Source organism: Rhipicephalus microplus, chromosome 4, assembly GCF_043290135.1.
Source record: "Rhipicephalus microplus isolate Deutch F79 chromosome 4, USDA_Rmic, whole genome shotgun sequence".
Taxonomy (NCBI): Eukaryota; Metazoa; Arthropoda; class Arachnida; order Ixodida; family Ixodidae; genus Rhipicephalus; species Rhipicephalus microplus.
Window position 1 is genome coordinate 11,025,741 of NC_134703.1, and position 11,709 is coordinate 11,037,449.

The window sequence follows — 11,709 nt, forward strand, 5'->3', positions numbered from 1 at the left end:
AGAGTGCCTCTATGCACGTGAGCATCAAGGCACCCTGCTCACTGGCCAGGTTGAAGTTGGCAGCGCCATATGTCTGCTTTCTTGCAAAGCAGAAGTTAGTCCCAAGCGAGTGGTCCTTGTGTTCGCTCACCTAAAGTATTTCTTGCAGCATGGCGAAACCTAACTGCATTATTCCGCCAGATACGTGTGCACCACGAGCCTCAAATGACTTCGCAGTGAGTGGTAGCGCACCCACAGTGTCTTTTGCTCATGTATGGAATACAGAGGTACTAGTGCATTTTGTAAAAGCATGGTATCTTCCACGGCGGGGCTAGACTGCGCGCGATTGTTTCTTTACGACCTTCTCAAACATCGCAAATACGATGGGAGAGTTTCTGAGGATGTCTAGACTGCACCTGCGCGCGATCGTTTCCTTACAACCTTCTCAACCGTCGGGAATACAATGGGAGAGTTTCTGAGTATGTTTCGCCACCCGTCGGCGGTAGGGGCGCAACGACCCTGCCATTCCATCTTCTGGACTGCGCACACGGAACAAGGGAGGCACGACTAAAATCAAGCACACGCTTAAATTCAGGTCGTTTTGGCGGGCACACTATGTTGAGGCAGGCAATTACAGCATTGTGAGAAGACAAACCTGTGACAACCTCACTGTGGTATCCCTTTTTGCAAAATTCGTCGCTTATGAAGACAAGGTCAAGTATTGAATTTTCACGGGTAGGGGAGGTGACAATTTGAGTGAGGTCAAATGACAGTGCCATATTTACGAGCGAGTCACAAAGCTTTTTGTCACGACCGTAGGATGCAAAATTGTTCCAGTCAATGCACGGGGCATTGAAATCGCCAGTCAAAATTAATTTGCCTAGGTGAAGCTTGCGATCTAAAATATAGTTGGTAATATCAGAAAAAACGTCAGAAGTTTCGTTTGGAGGGCGATAAATAGCTCCTACAGCAATAGCCTGGCCAGAAATTTTTAACTTGCACCAGATAGATTCTGTGTTTGGCAGATCAGGAAACAAAGAAAAGTCAATGTGATTTTGATAAAAAGTGCTACACCCCCTCCACGACCACATAGTCTGTCTTTGCGTAAAACTACATAACCCGGGGGCAAGATTTCAACATCTAAAACCGATTCATTTAACCAGCTTTCGGTGACGCAAATAATTGAGGGCTGCTGACATACAATGAGCCAATTTAAACTATCAATCTTGTTTGCTAAGCTACGCGCATTAATATTCAAAATGACCAAATTTCGATCAATACGCAGTCATTCTGGAAGTCATGGTTGACGTGAATGTAAAGACGCATGCGCGGGCGGCCGCTCAGGCGCGTGTTGAGAATGTTTGATAAGGGTGCCGCTGGCTTCGTCCCAGCTATAACGGACGCTGTCCACGATAAGAGCATCGTGGCGAAGTCGAACTTTATCTGCATTTTTTCTGACGTCAACCGAGTGCTGCCACAAAGACTTGCGTATTTGTCGAACACGTGCCGAGAAGTCTTCATTTATGTATATTTTTGATCCTTTAAGTTTTCTTGCGTTGACTAAAATTTGTGTCTTGGTACGAAAATCAATGAGCTTAATAATAACAGGTCGTGGACTACTATTCTTTCTTGGCGTTCCTAGCCTGTGCCACCGCTCAATGTTTTCACACTTGACGCCTAGTTTGACATTTATGAGTTCGTGCACAGTTTCCAGTAGCTGATCCGGAGTCTCTTTCTCCGTTTCCGTCAATCCGTAAATGATCGGGTTGTTCCTGCGAAGGCGGTTTTCCAAGTCGTCGTTACGGTGGTCAAGAATTTCAACCGTGTTTTTTAGGTCCCTCACAGTGCTTTCGAGTTCGTTCAACCGAGGAACCAGGTCCGCAGCCGCAGCTGTCCTTGCCTCTACGGTTTTTAACCTACTATCGAGAGCCGCTACTGTAGTAGTGAGGCTGGCTATGTCCTGGCTAATTTTTTGCTGACCGGCAAGCAACTCCTTCAGCATATCTTCGATTTGGGGACCAGGATTAGACTCGACGTCTCTAGAAATCAAGAGTAGCATTCTTAGTCAACACAAAAATGAATTCACAGCGCATGCACAAGGCAGGGGGTCCGGCAGCAGCAACAAGAAACGGTCATCGCTACTGTAACACTTGAAATGGTAGCGTACCTGTAAAATCAAGCAAACTAGCTTGTAGCGATCGGACGCCATGCCGCCGCCGGACCCACTGAAGAGGAGCTGTCGGGATGTTGTTCTTATATCCACCGCTGATGCCGTAGACGTCACTGCTGCGCCGTGCCGTGCGCCGTAGAAACAGTCCCATTCAAGTCCGTTACCAGTGCCCGTGATAAACGCCGATGATAAATTGAAAGCTTAAGATTAAGCTAGCATAAAACAAAAATGCATCTATGATAGGAAGGTTCATGCAGTGTTTGACCTCAAGGACAAGCCAGAGAGTAGCATGGTGGATACAGCGAAAGAAGCCCTTGCGAACAGAGTCCTCTGCTTTGTGCTGCATGGTACCACTAGTCGGTTTGAGATTCCATGCTCGTACTACTTCGCAAAGCAACTGAGCGGTAGAGACCTCTTTACATGGACGAAGGAGGTCATTGCTGCTGTGGAATCATGTGGCTTTATCATCATTCGCATTGTCACGGACAATTATTCAGCAAACGTGACGATGATTAAGCGCATGGGTAACGGCAACCTCAACACAGTTGTACATCATCCACACGACGCCAACCGCGTTATCTTTCAGAGTTTCGACCTGTGCCACTTGCTCAAAAATGTTAGAAACCAGTTCCTCGAACACGAACTTACATATGGCGGAGGAGTGATTAGTGGTGCATTTGTGCAAAAATTATATGAGCATCAAAAACACAAGACTGTGAAGCTGGCCCTAAATTAGCGAAAAACATGTCTACCCCTCCAATTTGAAAAAACTGAAGATACTGCGAGCAGTTCAAGTTTTCGCCCCTCAAGTGTCTGCAGCTGTAGAGCACCTTCAGCAAAATTTCACAGGTGCTGCCAGAGATTTTAAGGGAGCAAGTTAAACCATTTTCTTTGTGAAGTCCATGAAGAAATGGTTTGACATTCATGACGCTTTGTTCAGTGGAAGCGGCCACAAAGCTCCCATATTTGGGAGCGATGAGTTTATCTCTGAAGGATGAGTTTATCTCATGTGTGGAAAAAATACAGAAGAGTTTCATCGGATCAGTGAGTGCTGGATTCACCAACGAGATGTGCGAAGCCTTGCTTTTTACAACAAGGTCGACAGTGGAAACAACAGAGTTCTTCCAGGAACAAGGCGTCAGTTATGACCTGACAAAGAAATTGAAGTGACTTCATCGAAGTAATCTTCGGAAAGGTGTTGTCGTTGTGCGGCGGGAATGGCATGCTAGATGCTGGAGCAGTCACCGCTGCTCTGAACAACATCGTTAAGTTGCACATCCCAAGACCGAAAGAAATCAAGTTATCAAATGTGGAAGTGGAGGAAGAGGCTGCTATGATATCGAATATACTTGATAAGAGCCTGAGGTCTTTGTTGGAGCACGAGGCTTGTCCGGCTCCATCTGTCACCTTCTCCGGCTTAGCATACCTCAGCGGTTACATCGCCAAGCTTATTACAGACCTAGGATGCGCTGCTGATGATCAACAACAAACAGCATCAGCTGTACAAGCTGCTGCGAGCACAAGAGAGGGGCGAACTACGCTACCCGAGGCCGGAGTTTCTAGCTCTTTTTGACAAGATAGTGTTCTTTTTTATAAGGCCTCTGAACACCTGCCAAGCATAAATGTGCTAGAAGTTTTGCAAACAGCAGTCCAGCCTTACTGGAAACCCGCATTCATCTTAAGCTGCCCTGAAAGCGTTGATGACAGCCACTCCCGACGATCCGAATATCTCATAGCCAAGAAATTCCTCCTCCTCAATCACACAAACCAACTGACTGACACAAATGACAAGCCTTCCACCTACACACACAAGCCAACTAGGAAGCATTTTAAGCTGTGAACAAGACATTTGCGAAGTCCGGCAAAATTTTTCGCTTGAAAGTGTTCATCTATTGCCAGTGCTTATGACCAATAAATATTTATTCAGACCTCAGAATGTCTACACGTTTGATGGCAGAGAGTGTACTTCGGGCTCTTACATTTACAGATTTTTCAATAAACTTAAGCTCGATGCACCTAGCACAAATAAGAAGTCAAAACGAACCATTTCTGTGCCTTAAAAATTAGGCAACTTGTTTTTCAACGCACAGTGAGTGGAGAAGCACGCCCATACTCATGTGTTAGCGCTGTATGGAGCGGCGAAAGATGGCAGGGTCGCAGCGTCCCCCTCTAATAAGTGGCGAGAGGCATGTACTACACTTGTTGCGAAGGCCGTAAGAAGGGAGCGCGCAGGTGCAGTCTAGCCCGGCCGTGTATCTTCAAGCTGAATGTTGGTGAATGCCCTGCACTTCTCCTGAGCATTGTTTTGTAAATCTGTTTTTCTTGTTAGGGTGCACTGGCCAATATGTGAGCAACAGAGGTGTACTAATTCAACTAGACAGAAAGTCAAGGCAAGAAGGAGGCTCAAAGTGATAAGAACATTTCACTGACGCATACAATTCAGCAGGACTGGTAGAACAGGGGGGGGGGGGGGGGATCAAATACTGTTGCCAGGAGCATTTTTTGTTCAACAATTTCTATTCACAGTAGTTCTGTAAATCTTGGTGCAGATTCGATCCCATGGGCAAGTAAACTGTTATATTTCATTTAAAAGACCCCAGCCATTCAAGTTCCTCAACGCAAATACTGGTTCCACATTCTTGGCTTAAGCGTGGTGTCCTATCACAATGCTTTGCGTGCAACGGGTACTGCTTGTAGCTACCAAAGAAACCTCCCGCTAATCAAAGAAACACTTCCTGTTTGGCCAGGCGGGGCTCTACAAAGCAAAATGTTGACAAAAACGTCATTCAGAAGGGACAGAAACATTAAAATAGTTTTGGTATGTGTTTAGTTTCTGTCTATAATCATGCCGTCTATAGTCAGTTTCTGTCTATAGTCATGCTGCCCGAGTGAGAATAAAAGTTGCATTGTAGTCTCAAAAGATAGTCCTGAAGAAGTGTGCCTACAGTATTTACTTGAAGATAGGTCGGGCACACATATAGGTCGACCTCTATATAAAAGTGTTCTACAGGAAAAAAAATGTATAAATATATTCAAATATAGGTCAGCCACTATGTTCTTTTTTTTTTTAATTTAGAAACAGAAAAACTGAAACGTAGCACACCTTTATTTGCATAACTTAGCGCCCTAATCGATGCCGGGGCCGTCATCTTGTCAGATGTTCAAAATGTTGTCATCATCAGTTTTTTCCAAGCATCCGTGGCTTCCCGAATGTCATCCTCGCTGCTGTCGCAACTGATTGCTGGGCTGCGAAAAGCACGTCGTTCATTGCACGCAAACAGACAGTCCCACTACTTTTGCCGATTTCGTATCAACTTCTCATTTACACAGATCACTCGCTGCGCGGCACAATTGCTCTAGTCCTCAGCAAAAAGTATCACTTGGCACTTAAAGTCACCTGTGTAGCTCTACCCACGCGACATCGTCACAACCGTGCCTAAGCAAATGGTGATGGTGGTTAGAAGAAGGCACCTAATTTCTGCATCCCAGTAGGGAGCACGGCGCAGCGTTTAAAGCAAGTGCGAACAGTCACATCAATCGTAGAATGAACAAAGCATGAGGCGGCGAAGCCTCAGGCCCGTGTCAGTGCGGTTGCGCACTGGAAGGCAGTACCGTAAGCACGGCTAGCGGGCCAAGGACTTAATGGCCTATACCTAGGGAAATCGTGGTTTTCATCGCAAACATGGCGTAGCGGCTGCATTTCATGGGGGCTTTGAAAAGGCGGTACGCGGCTGTTACATCAATAGCTTTTTTCTCAATTACCTAAGTAGTTGGGAAGGAGGAGGAGGGGGTGTTTATTTCAAATTTTATGGTATATAGTGTGCGTATGCAGCAGAAACCGCTTGAAGAACAGCAAGTGCGGCAGTTGAACACCTTAAGCTTGGCGCTTTTGGTTGGATTTATGATGAATATGGCCCGAGATTCTTTGGTCACACCTTGTAAATTAGGGCAAGAGTTACTACAACGACTTGGTGTAATAGTATGCTTGTTTTTGAAGGCCAGTTTTTATTAGTGAATGTTTTAGTGAGGTTGCAGAACATTGGCCCACTCTGCTGCATGGAAGCTGACAAGCTCAACAAAGGCTGTTCTTATCTAATATAAACCTCAACCCTTCCCCCTCTCCTGGAAAAGGCATGACTAATTTATGTAGTTGCTGCCCTCACAATGACAAGTCCAGTTGTTGAAACATTTAATTCAGCGACATTCCTTGTTACACGATTTTTCATTAATAATAATATAGTGGGATTCATGGCTATGGCTACTGTAAGAATGTCATTATCATTCAATTTATGGGTAGCGATGAGCTTTATAAAGCAGGTATTTAATAGCTTAGCTTGCCTTAACTTAAATATGATTTTACGTCATTGCTGTCACAAATGTTATCAAATACTGTGCTTTCCCCAAAGTGCCCACCTTTTGTGGAAGTAACACTACAAGAAATGTAAGCCCACGTTTATATAAATGCCTACTTCTGAGTAAAGGAAATAAGGGTAAACTTAAATGATCTGCTCATTTTCTTTGTTAGAAACATTATTAATGAGAACTGACAGACAAATCTGCCAAGGAAAGTGTAGGGGATCTCATTAGAAGTAACTGTAATGTAAATGTAAAGAAAGAAAATGTGGATGGAAAGATAACTTGCTGTGGCCAGGATGCGAACCTGTGACCTTCTAATAACGCGTTCAATGCTGTACCGACTGAGCTACCATGGCGGCTATCCCCCCATCTACACTGTTGAGTATGTATGTGTATTAAAAGTAGGAGCATCAGTCAGTGCCACCTGTTGCCATTTCGGCAAATGTGGGACACTCGTTTTTCGCCTTTTGGCATCACGTAGCACATGATCTTATTACGAGGTGGTGCGTTATTCGAAGGTCGCAGGTTCGGTTCCTGCCCAGGGCAAGTTATATTTTCACCCACTTTTCTTTCTTCACATTTACAATACAATTCGGTCTTCCCCTATACTTTCCTTGGCACTATTGTCTATCAATTCTCATTAGTATTACCTCTGAGTAACAATTACATGTAATGTTCCTGTGTATCCGTAAACACAGGGTTTGCTGATATCCTTGCTGCTGCGGTGTGTAAAATATGTGAGAGCTACGCACACATATATGTAAGATATGCACTGCTTGTTGTGGAATTGTCAATTGCATCGCCAGTGCTCCTTTGCAGAGAACCTTCCGGGCAATGTACGACTACGTGGCCCAAGATGTAGATGAAGTGAGTTTCCTTGACGGCGACATGATTGTGAGTTGCGTGCCCATCGACGAGGGTTGGATGACCGGCACCGTACAGCGCACAGGCCTCACGGGGATGCTGCCCGCAAACTACGTTGAACCTCTCAACTAAATCCTCTTCTCTGCTACTCCCTTGTTTTTTGCTTTTGTCAGATGCTTAGCATTTTCTTCTTGTTTCCATTCTGGAAGAAAGGCATGATTGACTGTCGTTTAGGTGTGGTGAAACTCATTTCTTGCATTTATCAGAAACTGACACATTTAGTTTTACATGTCTTTTCCTTATTGGTTTAATAGCATGAAAGCCTACCTATTCACATATACTTTCTCTTTGTTGCTTAAGCACCTCTAATATTTGTATAAAAAGTAAAGTATGTATTGTATACTATCAGAATTTAATGTACAGGCCCCAGTAGCACTTCAATGAGTGCATTCACTATTTTTTTGATACTGTCTAGAAAGAAGTGGCAAATTTTATGAACCACTGAGATGCCTTTAACGAGTCACGTGCCTTGTTCAGCTTCATCCTGTTTGAGGATGTTATTCTGGGCTGAATTTTGTGTTCTTTGGTCAATGCTAAGAGGGTATATTTTCATTTGTGTGTGAAAAGAGTTGCATAGTAATTTTCGAAGTTCTCACAAAGTGCTTTAGAACTGCGTTTTAGCGTATATGTTTTGACCTGTGCAGTATACAAAAGTTAATGGCCTTGCATCAAGTACTGCCTTTGATGTGAAATGTATTTGCTAGATGCACTTTCTTAGCCCACTTGAAGTATTAGTAGCTGCTAAAGGCATTATGATGGGAAGAGTTGTGTGTCATTTGTATTACATTGTTTGTGAAAGCTGCAAGCTGACTTTGCTGCATGGGGCTGCATTTGCATGGCTTCCTTGCACAACTGCATCCACGCATAGCAAGACTGTGCATTTTGTGCTGGCTATTTATCGGGGTCTACTGTAGCACAGCCTAGCCTATCTGGATGAATACAGAGTAGCATAAATGGCATTCAGTCCAGCATTTACTTCATACTCGAATGTGGCAGCGTTAAAGCATATTTGTTGCTCAGGGTTTAAGAGCTGTCAGCCTTCCTCCCCTCTCGTTTCACTGTTAAGTGTTCAGTGCCTGTCTCTTCATACTGTCTAAATTTTACGACTTTGTTCACACTTGTTGTGTACGGCAGATGTTGGTGTTCGTGCCCTTTACTTCAAGTGGCCGTATGTACAAGCGCAGCAGAGCTGATTGAGATGCTATATAAACATTCGAGCTCAAAGTTCTTGCTAACACTATTTTTTTTTGTTTAGGCATATACTCGCAAGGGGAGCCGCTGTGTTTATTGCATGGCTATTTATTGCCCTAAGCCACTCTACAGTTTATGTTTTAAACTTGCCTGACCTTTGTGTTCTGTGCTCTATACTTGATGTGTTTAAGTTTTAACTTCAAGTAATGCTCAAAGTCTTGCTTTGTGCTCATTCTGTAATGTACCTATGGCCTTTCAATAATCGGGAGTTTGTGTGTTTACCACTTCGACTTTGCACAATGCTCGGAGGTGCATGTTTGAACGAAAGCTTTGTGCCTGTGACGTTTTTCATTTACATTTACCTTCTCGTAGTTCAGCCAAAAAGGTGTCTCTGACAGTGTGTACAAAGTATGACTTGTATGCAATTAACATATGTTCACTACTCAGAATTATGTGCCTTCTCGCAGTTTGCCAGTGCCAGATGGGTAATCAAGCCCCGTTTACATGCACTCTTTATCTTGACACTAAGATTTGTATGTTGGTTCTTTGTGTGGTGTAGCATTGAGACACCTCTCCCAGTACCCCACCCTCTTTTCTTTTAGAGTAAAATAAAGCTTTTTTTAGAGAGATTAATCTGGACTGTTTGTGAATTACTTTATTTTTATGGATGGAAATTTTATTTCCATTCATAAGAGTATCTGTATTGGCTGCAAAACAAAACACCGAAGCTGTTGAAGCTGGCTGTAAAAACATTGGTACATGCAGGTGCGTACAAATAACTGTCACCATGAATTGGGTGTGTGCCGCATAAATTTAGCAAATTCCACTACTCATAGAAGCATCATCGAAATTAACCCAGCCAATGTGGCCATACGTTCCAGCTTAATTTAAGCATCTGTGCACATTGCTTTAGGGGTATGTGCAACAAGACAATACTGTGGACAAAAAAGGCAACAGCGGCTGCTAGAAGACACGGAACTGATGGAAGCCCTATGCAAGCAGATTCATTGCAGGAGTGAATGTTCGGTGTGAGTTAGTCTCTGTAGTTAGGCCATCCGCCTTGTGTCTGTCTGCAATTTAACCTCTTTGTGCTCAAGGGCAACTGAGCCCTTTCCTGCCCGAGGCAAGTATAAAAAAAATGCTTATTTGCTAAAAATTTATCATTATTTGTTCAATTTGAAGGAAGTTTTCAAAAGTTAAACAGAAAAATTCAAATTACTTGGTTGATAAAACAGGCCCGCACAAATGTGTGGGCTGAGCTTTTGTTCTTGATTGACTGCTGCGAGGATTACACTCGGAACGACTTAACAGAAAACAAAAAACGCATCTTGAGCGCTGCACAGAGAATTGTGTGCCACTTCGGAGAGAAATCGTGTCACTTGGACACGACCTAGAAGCCTGCAGTGATGATGCACACTGATGGCCAGTGGTCATGAGTCACTTGTCATGTGCCTTTTTCACTCCAGGAGACTTCTCTACGGGTTGATCTTGTGGAATCTTCGTTTTTTTTTCTGTGTTCATTTGTTTTTTGTTTTGGTGATGTGCATAATTCATCAGCGATCAGATGCAGCTGCTGATCAGGATCATCCCTAAACTGCTTGGTGTTTGGCTGGGTTCCTTCCTAAGTTTTTTTCATATCTGGACCTGAAGCACACAGTCATTTTGTCAGCAGCAATTTTCGAAATCACTGCAATAAGCTTGTCTGAGGAAGGTGAAAAATGATTTTTTTTCTGCATTAAACAAAAAAAAACACATTGGCCTCTGGCTCAAGCTATTAGCGGCCCCAGGCAGATAAAGCTCTACAGCATAATGTTGATGCTTTCAAATGGCATAACCTTTACTTTAGCTGGCAGGAGATGGCGAGAGGTCACCTGACCTAGTTTGCTTAGGGGCCGACTGGTCAACAACTTCTCCTTCTCAAGGCAGTTTTCATCAGCCGGTTGGCACAAACCAGGAATGTGAATTTTTATCAATTTGTCCTTGTTGTAAGTATACTATTTCTGACTAGAAAGAAAGAGCCCAAAAAGCTTTTTTCCCATGTTATCTTAACTCTCTAGCGTGAGAAATATATGTTAAAATTAAACAAATGCATATACACTCCCACAAATGTGGTTCCCAAAGTTGGCTAACTTTCGCAATTTTGACATTCTCGGTGATTCATTATCCGCACAAAACTATCGGCACAATTGTACGTACACCTGTGCAATGCAGAAAAAAATATGATGCGTTGAAATGTAATGCATGTTGGCACACCCATTGATGAAAATAATATTTTTTTTTTCGTAAACAGTGATCACAATTCACGTAATACTGCTTTAATACCATCTTTGACTGATTCTGTCACAGTGCTCTCTTTAGAAAGAGAGAGAGGGGGGCTGATGAAAGAAAAAAACGCGACCCCTTTCTCTCTCTATAGAACGCTCCGAACCGACCAGTCAAAGATGACGTAAGAGAGAAAGAAACTTTATTTGCGCAAACGCGAATGGTCGGGCCCTATTCCAGGGCTCCGCTGGCCCTTGCCATCTTCTTTGTCCGTCGGAGCTGATAATAAAAGGCCGAGCTGGACAGCAGTGCCTCCCATTGTTTCTCTGTGTTGTTCTTGCTGTGGTGTTCTTCATTGTGAGGTGCACACTCCCACGTAATGTGAAACAGAGTAAGTGTGGTCCCGTACCTCGGACATATACATCTGTGTGCTGTGGGGTAGAATACAGGTAGCCTGTGTAAGTTTATTTATGTGTTTGTCTGGAGTTTGCGTAACGTGGCAGATTACATTGCTGTGGTGTTATGTGGTGCTCTCCCTGTAATACTGAAGAATTACAGCAAAATTAGGGTCTAGGGGCGTTAAGTTCTTTATGGCAGTGTGCAACGAAGCTCGGTGATTTGTGAAGCCTCGAGCCGCCTCATCTGCAAACTGGTTCCCAGTGACGTCCTCGTAAGAGGTGTAAGAGAGACCGGTCTGAGGTTTTTATATTGCGAATTTATTTCCTGGTTCTGGTATCAAGATTATCACAGCGTGCTTCCATTGCTGAGGTATTGTGCCATTTATCCAGTGTGTGTTGATGAAGTTTAGAAGCGCTGTGTTGTTTTTT

At 43.7% G+C, this 11,709-nt stretch overlaps 1 protein-coding gene across 6 annotated transcripts in view; it reads left to right on the plus strand.

Moving 5' to 3' along the window:
• Lasp (LIM and SH3 domain protein Lasp) overlaps positions 1–8,432 on the plus strand; it is a 34,760-nt gene extending 26,328 nt beyond the window's left edge. For all 6 annotated transcript variants that reach the window (XM_075892155.1, XM_075892157.1, XM_037422388.2 and 3 more), the window contains one exon: positions 7,325–8,432. In XM_075892155.1, coding sequence (XP_075748270.1) covers positions 7,325–7,501 — 177 coding nt within the window. In that variant the 3' untranslated portion in view covers positions 7,502–8,432. The remainder of the gene's footprint in view (positions 1–7,324) is intronic.
• The last annotated feature ends 3,277 nt before the right edge of the window (positions 8,433–11,709 follow it).